Below are 15,867 nucleotides of genomic sequence, written 5' to 3'. Positions count from 1 at the left end.
ATCAACTACATCTGATCACATCCACCAGAACTATCAACTACATCTGATCACATCCACCAGAACTATCAACTACATCCCATCACATCCACCAGAACTATCAACTACATCTGATCACATCCACCAGAACTATCAACTACATCTGATCACATCCATCAGAACTATCAACTACATCTGATCACATCCACCAGAACTATCAACTACATCTGATCACATCCATCAGAACTATCAACTACATCTGATCACATCCACCAGAACTATCAACTACATCTGATCACATCCACCAGAACTATCAACTACATCTGATCACATCCACCAGAACTATCAACTACATCTGATCACATCCACCAGAACTATCAACTACATCTGATCACATCCATCAGAACTATCAACTACATCTGATCACATCCACCAGAACTATCAACTACATCTGATCACATCCATCAGAACTATCAACTACATCTGATCACATCCACCAGAACTATCAACTACATCTGATCACATCCACCAGAACTATCAACTACATCTGATCACATCCATCAGAACTATCAACTACATCTGATCACATACACCAGAACTATCAACTACATCTGATCACATCCATCAGAACTATCAACTACATCTGATCACATCCACCAGAACTATCAACTACATCTGATCACATCCACCAGAACTATCAACTACATCTGATCACATCCACCAGAACTATCAACTACATCTGATCACATCCATCAGAACTATCAACTACATCCAGCGTCCGTGGACTTCGCCCCTCTCGTTGCGCTGCATGCGACATGTTGCAGCATGTCATGTGTGCAAAAAAACAAAAAATGAATCAGAATTTGGCTGCCGTTCTAATTATGCGCACAGCTGTTGGCTGGGATTCTTTTCTTCTCTGCGTGGCTCAGCACAAGAGCGCTTATCATCTGCTGGGTTTACGAGTCCAGACCCATTCTAAATATCTCAAAACAGAATGGTGATGGCGCTGAGGCAGCTCCAGGAAGATGCCTTGAAAACAAGTGTTGAATCTCACCTCTGCAGACAACAAAGCATGTGACTGTGACAAACAAACATGGCGTACATCCTGTTTCCTACCAACAGTCAGCGTCGGTTTCCTTTAAGCGTGACCACGACGTCTCTCAACCCCAGAGCGAGTGGGTTCTGTGCTTTTAATGGCCGGCGGATCAGAACACGTTCGCGCGAGTCATTTTAGGGCGGGGCTTACTGTGATTGACAGGTCTCTGCCACACTGTTGTCCGGTCAGGATTCGTCCGTCTTTTCGTCGTACAACTTTAACCCTCTCCCAGTGTGCTTTCAGTCGATGAGAGTCAAGTGTAACATTTGTGGTTGACTATACAATTCCGTGTTCGGTTGTACTTAGCTCCGCCCTCTCAAGTCACTTCTTGGTTCAAACCCGTAGTCCACAAATCAACTGGCGATGTCACGGTGATTACGTCCACCGCCATATTTTCAAATTATAGGAGACAGACAATGGCAGCGTGGTCTGGAGGATCCACTGAGGCTGGGTGTTTTCACTTTTTATTTCTAACTCATTACAGGTTGTAAAACCATCAGATGTACGGCTCCCGTTCACTTGTCAGTGAATACAATGGTCGGGATGTCGGTCAGACACACATTTAAACGTCTGAGACCAAAATATCAAGCGTCTGACAGCACAGACTTGTTTTCCTGTTGCCACATGGGACTGTGTATGTACATTCTAACCCTGTGTTTCTGTGCCTCTACAGAACGTGCTGGCCAAGGCGCTGTACGACAATGTGGCGGAGTCTCCTGACGAGCTGTCCTTCCGTAAAGGCGACATCATGACGGTGTTGGAGCGCGACACGCAGGGCTTGGACGGCTGGTGGCTCTGCTCCCTCCACGGCCGCCAAGGCATCGTCCCCGGGAACCGCCTCAAGCTCCTGGTCGGCATGTACGACAGCAGGCAGCAGGCCGCGCCTTCCACGCCGGAGCCGCTCGCTCCCTGCCCCTCCTCCCAGGCGCAGCGCCCCCTCCCCCCTCTGAGCGCCTACGCCAAACCGGCACCGTCTCCGGCGTCTGCCGCCGTCGCTACTTCCTCCGCCGGGTTTCCCGTCAAGCCCCTCCACTCCACGCATTACACGTCTATGCATCCGGCCTACTCCGCCCCCGGCCCCGCGCAGCCCAGCCCCGACTCCATCTACATGATGCCCCCCTCCCACGGCCCCAAACCAAGTCCACAGAGTCTGTACCAGATCCCTTCCGGCCCAAGCGGACTCCCTCCGGGACCCCCCAGCAAGGCCCCGCTTCTAGCCCAGAGACAGTACCAGCTGCAGGACATCTACCAGGTGCCCCCTTCTGTTGGCCCAGCGCCCCCAGCCGGAGGGAGCGGAGGTGGGCAGGATGTGTACCAGGTGCCCCCCTCCCTGGATAAGAGGAACTGGGAGAGCGGCAACAAGCCACTGGGCAAGGTAAGGAAGGACAGCATTGATTGTGTAGAGAAACATTATGGGATGGATAAACGTTCTTAGTTTAGAGAAACTGAAGAAGTAAAGGAACGGAAAGGAGAGAGAATATTTTACTGATGTCAGCTTAAACATGAGCAACAGATGAGAATAGCACATTTAGTGGGAATGTTCCTGACACACACACACACACACACACACACACACTTCCTGCTATTGTCACTGTTTTCTGGTGTATGCGCGTCTATTTTTTTTGTGAAATCCAAAACTCAAGGTTGTTCTTTGTGTGATAAGTTTATTGGGTTTCTGATGCTCCGCCTACTTCGTCTCCTGTCATCAGTTACATCACCAGATAATTCCGCTAAAAATATTTTTTTGTCACATTTGCTGGAGCTGTCTCTATATCCTGACACAAGTACACGGGACGGACAATCTGTCAACACTAAAAGTCCTCTCAGGTTCCTCCACCGCGCCCAAAGAACAACTAACCAATCAGAGACGAGGAGTCTCTAACGCAGCTGTCAATCAAGCACACTGTCACACTAGGCGGCGCTGATAAATATGAATTGGGTTCTTTCTTCGGGGCGTGGTGGACTCTTGTAAGTACCGTCAGCGGCACTAAAAGGAGGACGAGGAACCCGAATGTTTCCCACCATGTGTCTCACATACTTGTGTCAGGATGTAGTGACCGACGGCAGAAAGAGTTCCTGGACCTTCAGTGCTCTTGTTTGATGCCTGTTTGCCCACATGCTTGGCGTGACTGAGACCGGATAATATGAGGACATCTGGTGAGATTATTACATCATCCTCAGTGGTGATGAGGAAGAAAAAGAAACTACAGAATGGAATGCTGGAATCCCATGGCGGCGTTTACCTTAACGGATTTAAGTGTTCACGCTCCGCCTCACAGCGAAACAACCGTTCCACCTGACAGAGAGGAATACAGAGAGAGGATGACAAACGGAGGGGAAAGAGCTGACAGTAGGCTGTGTGTGTGTGTGTGTGTGTGTGTGTGTGTGTGTGTGTGTGTGTGTGTATGTGTGAGGAGGAGGACCAGTGAAATAATAAGATTGTTAATAATTCAGCTCTGATCTTGTGGTTGGGTGAGTAAGCACTTTACTGCGCCAGCAGGTGACAGGCTGTGTGTGTGTGTGTGTGTGTGTGTGTGTGTGTGTGTGTGTGTGTGTGTGTGTGTGTGTGTGTGTACTCAGGGGGAAGCCCCTCCAGGCTTGCTGTGGTGCATTGAGCCATAATGCATAAGCACCGCTGTGAGCCGGAGTGTTATATGTGTGTGTGTGTGTGTGTGTGTGTGTGTGTGTGTGTGTGTGTGTGTGTGTGTGTGTGTGTGTGTGTGTGTGTGATGTCGGGCCCAGCTGCTCCCCTGTTCCTTAACACGTGAACTTGTCCGTCTCTAAACTGCGTCATAATAAATGAATGTGCAGTCAGTGAAACGCTCCCTCATGAATTCAGCAGGAGGTCATCATGACAGACCTTTCTCTCCGGCAGCACCGTGGACCGCTGAAGGTCTGTCGGACAAGGTTCTGTAGAACATCTATATATATATATATATATATATACATGAACGTGGGCAGAGACCCTGGTTGTCTTCTAGCAGTAAGGGACGTACATGCTGAGGCACGCAGCGAGCGACCGCAACTTGATCTCGCAACGCGGACCGAAGGGACCGAAGGGACCGAAGGGACCGGCGGGGCGTGGGGAACGTTGTCGTTCACTCTGACGATGCATCGGAGGCGGAGCTTGTTGTCTGCAGCTCTTCATCTAACGGCTGTCTGGTTACTGTGTTCTCTTGTGTTGAACAATCTTTATAAAACAGCAGCACCGACACCCAATCAAGTACCAAGGGCTGGCAGGGAGCTGGGGCCCTAAACCTCTGATCTGGGATCCATCTTTGAGTGACACAAACTGCAGTACGACAAGTGCTATATTAATAAACCATTATTATTATTATTCAAGGGTAGTTTATGGTCATAATGCAACAAACACAGAGGGTCATTCCTGTAGTGCTTTGTTTAAATTAGCATTTAAACAGCAGCAATAAAAGCATTTCTCCGATACCAAATATGGCCGACGTCTTTGACCGCTTCATCAGGAATCATTGATTTTAAACGCAGACTCCGCCTCCTCTGGTCCCACCGGAGTCCCGCACTCTGTCCTGAGATCACGCTCCCCGGAGGATAAACCCTTTTAGAATTTGGAAAAAAAAAGCTGTGCGTCCGTCTCTACACACCGCCCAAAGGAACCCAGTTAAAACGATTAAATTTAAATCGGACTAAATGTTTCCAAGCGTCCCAGCTGAAGTGTGAGGTGACTCTACAGATGTCTGAGGGTCACAACTCTTTATAACCCTCAAATGTCCATCTTGGAATCGGCCTTTAAGGCTCCGTTCATGTCTGTGTGGAGACGTTTGAGAGGTTTCACTTGAAGCTTTCCATCGAGGTCGAGCAGAGACTTCAGTGGACCTTCTGTCGTCAGAGCCAGAACAAACTGTGTGTGTGCGTCACATGCTTTATGTGTTTACCTTACCGATGCCCTTCATTGTAATAAGCTGCTCTTATGCTCACTTACCCCCCCCCCATACAAACACACACAACTAAAGCAGCACACACTCCACTCCCACCGGTTAGTCATTAAGAGATAAGGGCCACCTGCTGAGGGACGGCTCCACTCTCTCTCTCTCTCTCACTCACTCTCTCTCTGTCTCTCTCACTCTCTCTCTGTCTCTCTCACTCTCTCTCTGTCTCTCTCACTCTCTCTCTCTGTGTCTCACTCTCTCTGTCTCACTCTCTCACTCTCTCTGTCTCTCACTCTCTCACTCACTCTCTCTCTCTCTCTCTCTGTCTCTCTCTGTCTCTCTCACTCTCTCTGTCTCTCACTCTCTCTGTCTCTCACTCTCTCTGTCTCTCACTCTCACTCACTCACTCTCTCTCTCTGTTTCTCTCACTCTCTCTGTCTCTCTCTGTCTCACTCTCTCTCTGTTTCTCTCACTCTCTCTGTCTCTCACTCTCTCTGTCTCTCTCTGTCTCTCACTCTCTCTGTCTCACTCTCTCTCTGTCTCACTCTCTCTCTGTCTCTCACTCTCTCTGTCTCACTCTCTCTCTGTCTGTCTCACTCTCTCTGTCTCTCACTCTCTCTGTCTCACTCTCTCACTCTCTCTGTCTCTCTGTCTCTTTCGCCCACTTGCACACTCATCCGCCCAGATGACGCAGTAATTGAAGAGCGATGAAAGCGAGAGACAGGACGATGGAGAGAGAGAATGGATTTGTTTTTGATGGATTAATAACTTCACACGCTGCAGTTAAAGCTAAGGTCGGCCATTTATTGTATTTGTTTAAATTCTCGTTACATCCCGACGTCAATCCCTACCTCTAATAATTTGTGTGCCCGAGTTGACAGAGTGCACTGTTGACATTGGGAGACGTAGTTTGACTCCACCTCATGGTCTTCATCAGGGTAGTAAGTATGTCTCTGATACATGTGGTCAGAAAAACCCAATAAATAAATAAAATAAAGTGAAGAATTTTATTCATGTGAGTTATAAAGGAGGCCAAAGAGAAGTAGGGCTGGAAACACGGAATATTGGTTCCTCATCCGAAATGTGTCCACAAGCACCAATGTGTGTGTGTGTGTGTGTGTGTGTGTGTGTGTGTGTGTGTGTGTGAGGTCAAGCAGTAGTGTCAGCTGTCATCGAGGGCATTGATGTGCTAGTAGGGGTGTGTCAGCAGCCACGTGTCTCCCAGCTTAACACACACACACACACACACACACACACACACACACTCAAGAACAGCTGAAGAGCATCAGTGTGATTACTGAAACAAATTGGCACTTTCACAGTGTTTTGTCTATTATTAACCTGATAAGACTTGGTGATTAAGGTAACACATTCATTCCAGTGATCTTAGAAGGTTCTATTGATTTAAAATTAAAATAGGTTCCTTATCTTAAACTCTGGCTATAAAATGATAAAGTAAATGTTATAGTTATATATAAGCTTATATATAGCTTATAGTGTAGAACATTGACAGATCTCTTCCAAAGCAGCAGCTGTTTATTCCACATATGAAAAGAAAATGACATTTTCAATGCGCCGCATTACAGAACACGTTCATGAAGCCTGCTGAGACACAAATATGAATAATCTAAACAAGGCGATGAATATTTTAATGCAAGTCAAAGTGGAATTTGTTAGATAAATAGTGTGTGTGTGTGTGTGTGTGTGTGTGTGTGTGTGTGTGTGTGTGTGTGTGTGTGTGTGTGTGTGCTTTCAGTTAGCGAGCCTGCGTTCTGCACCACATGCTGAGAGATTAACTGGAGACTAATGAAGTCAACGCGGCTGTCTGGCACACTCCCACACATGTCTGTAGACACACACACACACACACACACACACACACACACACACACATATCTGTAGACACACACACACATGTATGTAGACACACACTCCCACACATGTCTGTAGACACACACACACACACACACACACACACACACACACACATGTATGTAGACACACACACACATGTGTGTAGACACACACTCCCACACATGTCTGTAGACACACACACACACACACACACACACACATATCTGTAGACACACACACACATGTATGTAGACACACACTCCCACACATGTCTGTAGACACACACACACACACACACACACACACACACACACACACACACACACATGTATGTAGACACACACACACATGTGTGTAGACACACACACACACACACACACATGTCTGTAGACACACACACACACATATCTGCAGACACACACACACACACACACAACTGAAGTCATCTTTGTTGGGCTCATCCCGTCTCATTGCTTCGTCCATTTGTTTGTTATTTCTGTGCGAATGAGAAGCGACGCCTACACCACGACGTGTCCATGTGAAACTCTCCGTTAAGACTAAAGACGGTACCGACACAGAACCTGCAGTACCGCAGAGGAACGCTGGTTCCCCACCGTCACAACAAACTGCTGCAAATGACCAACACACACACACACACACACACACACACACCAACGAGGTGACGAGTCACTCAAACGCAGTATACGTCTACCCGACGCTCCCTAAAACAGTGCCTGAGGTAATGAGGTACACAGGATATCAGTGTTCATCACCGGAGACCTGGACGCTTGAGGTGAGGCAGCCAGACAGCCCGTCTGGACCGAACACACGCCGGTCACACCATGTGGCGTCGGAATCCAGAGTGTGTTGGTTCTCTCTTGTAGACATGCCCCCCCCCCCCCCCCTCCTCCGCTGTACTAATCTGTTAAGACCCCTGCACTGACTCTCTGTGCCTCGCGTGTGTGTGTGTGTGTGTGTGTGTGTGTGTGTGTGTGTGTGTGTGTGTGTCTGATGCCACATGCTCCACATAGCTGTCATGGTATTCGCAGGCTGTGGCTGCAGCCCTCTCTCCTTCACGCTTCACTTTCTATTGTCTCCTTTGACTCCTTCGTCTCTTTTGACTCGTCGTCACAGCGAGAAGGACCGAGGCGGCGGTGGAGCGGTTCGATCCCCGACGTCAGGGTGTGAATGACACGTTACCATAGCAGCAATCAACAGCTCACCTGTAAAGTGTCTCCTCGCCTTCCTGCAGTAGTATGTTAAAGAAAGCGTGCGCTGGATTCCTAACGAGAGACATCGTTGCTAAACGGAACGCGGGACAATCACCGCTGCAATTTAAACTTGCATTGCATTACATTATACATTGAATGCATGATACAGTAGTGTATATATGTGTATATAAGTACTTCCTACGTGCATATGGCAGAATATTTCCCATACTGTGGATATTTGTACATACTGTAATGTATACATTTGTATGCATAGATTTTATCTGTGTGTGTGTGTGTGTGTGTGTGTGTGTGTGTGTGTGTGTGTGTGTGTGTGTTAAACTTACTAAACTTACTCTTGGTAAGTTTAGCAGAAGTCTACAGACGCATGTCCACACAGTGGTAACACCAACATGTAAATGTGTATTTTAGATGTTTCCCTTCCACTCGTTCTGAAAGAGAACGTTCTATAGAAGCAAAATAAACCCAAAATCTCAAAGCCCAGTGTAGACCAGGTTCTGCAGCAGCCATGTCCCCCCAGTTGAGACAAACCACCCAACCCTCCTACTGTAATTAGCCTCTCTCTATTTTTACCCCATCTTCTCTTTCAACTTCACATCTGCGCGGTAAAGATGTATTTTCTGCGCTGCAGCTGCATGTATGGAACGTCCTTTTTTCTCCGTGTGGCTACAGCGGTCATTTTGAAGCCGGAAGACGGAGCTCCGTTTTGAGAATGTGCTGTATTTACCAGCAGATAGGACATATTTCATCCTGCGTTTTGCTTGTAGAAGGACGCCCACGCCCTGGTTTACCGTCATCTGTCCTTCTTCTTGTTCTCTCTCTCTCTCTCTCTCTCTCTCTCTTGGGCTTGAAGCAAGAGAAGGAGACGGAGAGGAAGAGAGCTCTGCTGCTGGGAACATCGCTCGGAGCAAAGGTCATCCGCTGAACAATGACTTCTGCTCGACGCGATCGCACCAGCGCAAAACAAAAGCGTGAGCGTCGGCCGCCACGCGCGGCGAAGGAATCCTCCCATTCTTGTTGTTGGCGGGTCAGACGAGCTGCAGCTCTTTACCAGGCCACTGATGTATTCTGAGAACACGACGCGGAGAATGTTCTTCGCCGGGTATGTAGGTCAGTAAATCTGAAAGTATACAGCCGTCCTCGGGGACGGAGCTCTGCGATGACACACGGGATGTACGGGGGACTCGATGCAGCTGTGTGCTGGCTGTCATCCCTTCCTGCGGGGGGGGGGGGCTCTGTGTGTCGAGCCTGTCAGAGCTTAAGCATCAAAAATTGTGGATGGGTGGCAAGGATCAGCGTGGAGTAGTGTTCAAGTAGACCAGGGAAGAGAGTCCTGGGAGAGCTCCTGTTGTCTGAATCCTGCATCAGATCACTTTTAGACGGGTTTAACAGACCCGCTCTTCCTGCTTTGCTATTGGTCAAATGCGCTGCTCCACGTGTTGAAGTGTGCCACGCCTCAAATCATGGATAGAACAGAAATGACCTTTTTCATTTCTCCGTTCACTGATGATGGAGATGAGATACTGAGTCTAGTTAAAGCAGAGAAGCCCGTTGTGATGCGCACGGGACGCACTGCTGTTAAATGATGTCATTGGTTAACGGTGGTGACCGTCACACACACACACACACACACACACACACACACACACACACACACACACACAGATCACTTACCGTCAGCGTGCAAGTGTGTGTTCACCCCTTAGGGTGCACACAGACAGGTGATCAATAACACAGGTTATCAATCTGCTGGGGATGACGTGCGTGCATGTGTGTGTGTGTGTGTGTGTGTGTGTGTGTGTGCGTGTGCGCGTGCGTGCAGGTCACATCTGGCATTTAGCCAGGTGTCGTCAATACTGTTGAAAGCTTTCTCTCGATGAGTGAAGGGGTGTTTACACGAGCGCGTATACGACTGAGAATTAAACGAGAAAAAGCTAAATGAAGTTTCTTAATTTTTAATAAAACGGTGGTGATTCCCGCTCCCTGCGTCAGAGAGACCAGAGAGGATGTGTTGTTCGCTGGTGGGAGGGAGAGAGGAGGCAGAGGACAGATTAGTGCAGACAGGTTTGTCAAATGGATGCTTTTATCGTCCGTCTCCGTCTGTCTCGCGCGCGGCGTACCTCCGACAGCTGGGGAGCTGAGCAAATATTATCAGAGAGCTTCCGTTAATCAAGGCTGGAGCGGAGAGTGATTAAACACTGATTACACTCACAAACACAGACCGAGCGATGCGGGGCGTTAGGTCTGATACCGACAATGAGCATGTGGAGTGAAACATTTAGATGATAATGGAGTACGGTGATATATGAGGATTTATGTAGCGTCTGATGATGAAGTTTACTTCTTTTTTTGGGGGGGGGGTATAGTATATAGCATGAACCAGCGCCACATGCCTCTGAATTCATACCACACTGCAGGTTTTGGTTGAGTTTTTCTGACGAGACGTGAATCCAATTTGCAGGAAAATAATCTTGTTGTCTTCATCCAGAGTCAGATAAGAAGATTAGATTCATCTCTCTGAGCGCGGGTCAGATATGGACACGGTTAGCCAACGGTAGCTGACCACAAAGACTAGCATGAGGAGCTACGTCTAACTGGACGTGTTCTCTGAATGACTTTGTTCTCTGATCCATACATCTCCACTTCAGTAGCTCTTACATACACCAAGCTGTCTTATATTCTATCTATATAAAAGAATGCCTCATTTGCATAATTGAACAGAACATTTCAGAAAAACATGTCTTAATGTAAGTAATGATTCATGGTGATACACATATTGGTTAAATATTTGACCCTATGCAGCTGTAGGGTAGGATCCGTTAGCGTTAGCATTTTGTATTGAATTGTGTCTGCGATTACTCCTGTTTTGCTACGAGTACACGGTATTTACTTTCAGAGTTCTCAGTGTAAAAATGTATTTCACTTGCACATTCACTATTGAGTTGTGTTTATAGTGCAGGGACTAGTGACGGACTGAGTCATTCTGTATGTAACGCTGCGATTAGCATGCTAACCAATAAGATACAGTTAGCATGCTGACCAATAAGATACAGTTAGCATGCTGACCAATAAGATACAGTTAGCATGCTGTCCAATAAGATACAGTTAGCATGCTGACCAATAAGATACAGTTAGCATGCTGACCAATAAGATACAGTTAGCATGCTGACCAATAAGATACAGTTAGCATGCTGACCAATAACATACAGTTAGCATGCTGTCCAATAAGATACAGTTAGCATGCTAACCAATAAGATACAGTTAGCATGCTGACCAATAACATACAGTTAGCATGCTGACCAATAACATACAGTTAGCATGCTGACCAATAAGATACAAGAATAATGCTAACCAATAAGATACAGTTAGCATGCTGACCAATAAGATACAGTTAGCATGCTGACCAATAACATACAGTTAGCATGCTGACCAATAACATACAGTTAGCATGCTGACCAATAAGATACAGGAATAATGCTAACCAATAAGATACCGTTAGCATGCTAACCAATAAGATACAGTTAGCATGTTAACCAATAAGATACAGTTAGCATGTTAACCAATAAGATACAGTTAGCATGTTAACCAATGAGATACAGTTAGCATGTTAACCAATGTGATACAGTTAGCATGTTAACCAATAAGATACAGTTAGCATGTTAACCAATAAGATACAGTTAGCATGTTAACCAATAAGATACAGTTAGCATGTTAACCAATAAGATACAGTTAGCATGTTAACCAATAAGATACAGTTAGCATGTTAACCAATGAGATACAGTTAGCATGTTAACCAATGAGATACAGTTAGCATGTTAACCAATGAGATACAGTTAGCATGTTAACCAATAAGATACAGTTAGCATGTTAACCAATAAGATACAGTTAGCATGTTAACCAATAAGATACAGTTAGCATGTTAACCAATAAGATACAGTTAGCATGTTAACCAATAAGATACAGTTAGCATGCTGAACAAGTCTGGTTACACTTTAGCTGTTGGTCTTGCAGTTGGTTATAGTTGAACCAGGACGGGAAGAGAGGATGATGATGATGATGGGATACTAGTTGTGACAGCTACTTTTGTTTTGTGTGTGTGTGTGTGTGTGTGTGTGTGTGTGTGTGTGTGTGTGTGTGTGTGTTGTTATAAACCACAGCTGCTTTGGTTTCCCAGGCTGGCTGGTTGACTCTACACTCGAACCATATAATACACAGTTTAAACAGTCACACAATAGGGCGGCCCGGTTCCCACCACGTCTGTTTTTATTGGCCGTGAGACCGAACAGCCTTCAGTCTCTGCTCATTTAAGTGTGATGAAGCACTAAATTCTCATTGAGAGGTGAAGAAGTCTTGTTTTGTAAATCCAAAGTCTGACGAGAGAGACCGTCTTGACCTGGATGTGCACTGTGACCCTTTCAGGCTGCCATAGTCTCAAAAAGGGAGTTTGATCTTTGTCTTTCTGCCAGTAGACGTCTCTGGTAGGGTTGACGTCCGTCCTCCGAGCTTCAGACCGATGTTTGTCGCGTGACTGTACAGTACGTCTTTGTTGTTGTTGACTCTCACCTCTCCGCTCTCTGTGTCCAGGTGGTGGTCCCCACTCGGGTCGGACAGGTGTACGTGTACGACACGGTCAAACCGGACCAGGACGAGTACGACGTCCCGCCCAGACACCAGCCTTCGACCCAGCACGACATCTACGACGTGCCGCCCGCCCGCCAGCAGTACAACACTCAGGTGGGGCCGCTGTGTGTGTGTGTGTGTGTGTGTGTGTGTGTGTGTGTGTGTGTGTGTGTGTGTGTGTGTGTGTGTGTGTGTGTGAGATTCATCTGACATGATGGATGTGATTCGGTATCTATTGTATGATCTATCAGTGCCATATAAAGACCTAATGAGAGAGTTTCATGTTGCTTTCACACTATGGAAATATTTTCAGCAATAAAAACATCTTGTCTCTCTGAATTTGTAACTTTTAAACCCTAAATGTTAATAGATACAGAGTGCAAAGTTGCATTCTCAGTCCTTACATACTGTAATGTAATACACTGTAAAGCTTAAATTAAAAGCAGAGCCCAAATTGAACAGGACGAGTCCCTTTTGCTCGCCGGGTGTGGCTACAAGTTTTGACAAAACAGACCACAAAGCAGGGTGTGCTTTAGGGCGGGGCTACCTTGTGATTGACAGGTCGCTGCCAAGGCAGTCTGAGAGTGGTCTGTGGGTTTGTCTTAGAACTTTAACTCTTTCACAGTGTGATGTCACTTCATGAACGTTGACTTCGGCCAAATTGCCAAAACAGAGGCTTCAAAACGGCAGTCCACCAACCGGTGTGTGATGTCACGGTGACTGCATGGAGGCGCTAACGCTATGATGTATAACTGTGATCTATTATTATATTATAATATTATATAATATATATTATTATATATATCAGTTATATGATCTATAACTGCTGTGATTGGCCAGTCTGCATTTGAGGGCGGGACTTAGCGAAGGGTCAATTAGACGCTGTAGGGTAACGTTTGTCAATATAGAGTACTTAGTTAGTTTTGAAAGTGTCATATCATAAAAAACAATACATATAACTTGTTTTATTTTGTAGTAGTATTGTCCAAGCTGCAGCAGGCTGTACTCCTGTGTCGTTGTACTATGTACTCATCACATCACAGCATCACATTCTCACCCATCAAAGTGACTTGTACAACACAGACACACACACACACCGAGCAGCCTCTCTGTCTGCTGAATATTCATATTTTATTCATGTGATGTAATATTTAAGCTGTCTTTAGTGAAGGTCATTCATAACCAACAGGCGGGCTAGATATGCCACTGTGTGTGTGTGTGTGTGTGTGTGTGTGTGTGTGTGTGTGTGTGTGTGATATTCAAGATACTTGGACTGTCCAGAGGCGACAAGAAGAAGCTGTATTTTTCCACTGTAGAGAAGGTTATTGATGTGTGTGTGTGTGTGTGTGTGTGTGTGTGTGTGTGTGTGTGTTATGTATATGTTTACACACACAGGTCAGTTTATTCCTGCGTAGTTGTACTTCCACACATACTGTTCACAATGTTTTGTGTCTAATAGGCAGGAACTTGTGCAGTCACACACACACACACTCACACACTCACAGAATGTACGTAGTCTTGATGCTGACGAGCCAAAAGAGAAAGGTCACTCACATCCAACCACAGCAACTAAAGAGAAAGTAGGAGGAAGGAGGAGGAAGAGGAGGAGCTCAGGGAAACAAGATGACGAGGAGGAAGATGTGTAGCTGTAATAACAGATGACGCTTTTTTTGGGCAATCTGAAAGGTGAAGAATGAACGCACCACAACACTTCATCAGACATGTGTGCTGTGTGGTAACAAGTAATCACACACACACACACACACACACACACACACAAACGCACAATAAACAAATTCAAAGATGAATTTGACTGATAGCATTGTTTTTTAAATGTTCTGTAGATATGGCGATAATGACGTGTGTGGGTCAGAGGTCAGGGGTCAGAGGCAGGAAGTCCTCCCAGTGTGTGTGTGTGTGTGTGTGTGTGTGTGTGTGTGTGTGTGTGTGTGTGTGTGTGTGTGTGTGTGTGTGAGAGACTCAGAGTAGCGGCTGAAGAGTGCAGGACGGAAGGACCGAGGGAGCAAGTGTTAATAGAGAGACGCTTCCTCTACAAGCTCCCTGTGTCACAGAGAGCTGGTCATGTGACCAAAACCACTCCGGTTCACATTCCTGGGCTTGCTCTTCGCCCTATTCTTCACCTCCTTTTTCCTCCTCTCATCTCCTCCCTGCCTTCGTTCTTTCCATAAAAAAACGTTTCTTCCCTCCTCTTCTCTTCTATCTTCCCCTCCCCTCCTCTTCTCTTCTATCTTCCCTCCCCTCCTCTTCTCTTCTATCTTCCCTCCCCTCCTCTTCTCTTCTATCTTCCCTCCCCTCCTCTTCTCTTCTATCTTCCCTTCCTTCCTCTTCTCTTCTTTTTATTGCCCTTTTTTTCCCCCCGTCTTTCCCCCTTCCTGTTTCCCTTTTCCTCCTCCCCTCCTCCCTCCGTCCCCTTTTCCTCCCGTCTTGCTTTCTCCTCTCCTTTATTTAGTCTTTCTCTCTCCGTCCTCTTCCCGTACCTTTGTTCCCTTCTTTTCCTCCTTTCTTGTCCCTCTTGCTTCCTCTCCTCTTTACCTCTTCCTCTGTGCTGCTTCTCCTCTCCCTAGACAAAGGCAGTAGATCTAACGCATTCAACCATTTCAAGCCTTGTTTTATGACTGTGTGTGTGTGTGTGTGTGTGCGTGTGTGTGTGTGTGTGTGTGTGTGTGTGTGTGTGTGTGTGTGTGTGTGTGTGTGTGTGTGTGTGTGCCTGGTTATGTCTGTCTTGACTGTTTTTTATTTCAGATTGCTTTCTAATAGAATAATGTCCCAACAGTCCTTTCACATCTAGTACACAGTAGTGTGACGTTAAGCAGTCACTGCAGGATCATATTCAGTTTAAAGAAGATTTTAAAAGCCTCTTGCCTTGAACTTAAAATAAATAAATGGAATTCAATTCTTTAATCTATTTTACGGCGGACCAGGTCGCATTAGTTTGATGAATTGTATCATCAGGAACTCTTGTTATATACTGCTGGCCGTATCATGTGTGTGTGTGTGTAACAGCATGTCATTTCTGTCTGGTGTTCAGGTGTATGACACTCCTCCCATGGTGGTGAAGGGGCCCTCTAGTGGTCAGGATATATATGACACCCCAGCCAGCACAGACAAAAGCACACAGCAGACGGTAAGGCTGTCTGAATATACTATATATATATATATATATATATAT

General features: G+C 46.2%; 1 protein-coding gene across 3 annotated transcripts in view; it reads left to right on the top strand.

The window, feature by feature from the left end:
* The window catches only part of bcar1 (BCAR1 scaffold protein, Cas family member), a 66,716-nt gene that overhangs the window by 47,672 nt on the left and 3,177 nt on the right, over positions 1-15,867 (top strand). For all 3 annotated transcript variants that reach the window (XM_068722889.1, XM_068722886.1, XM_068722887.1), the window contains 3 exons: positions 1,746-2,447; positions 12,642-12,791; positions 15,727-15,822. In XM_068722889.1, coding sequence (XP_068578990.1) covers positions 1,746-2,447; positions 12,642-12,791; positions 15,727-15,822 — 948 coding nt within the window. The remainder of the gene's footprint in view (positions 1-1,745; positions 2,448-12,641; positions 12,792-15,726; positions 15,823-15,867) is intronic.

This window comes from Cebidichthys violaceus, unplaced genomic scaffold, assembly GCF_023349555.1.
Source record: "Cebidichthys violaceus isolate CVI_PGR_0920_01 unplaced genomic scaffold, fCebVio1.0.p SCAF_3, whole genome shotgun sequence".
NCBI lineage: Eukaryota > Metazoa > Chordata > Actinopteri > Perciformes > Stichaeidae > Cebidichthys > Cebidichthys violaceus.
Note: the sequence above shows the minus strand (reverse complement) of the source record. Positions and strands in the feature narration are given on the sequence as shown.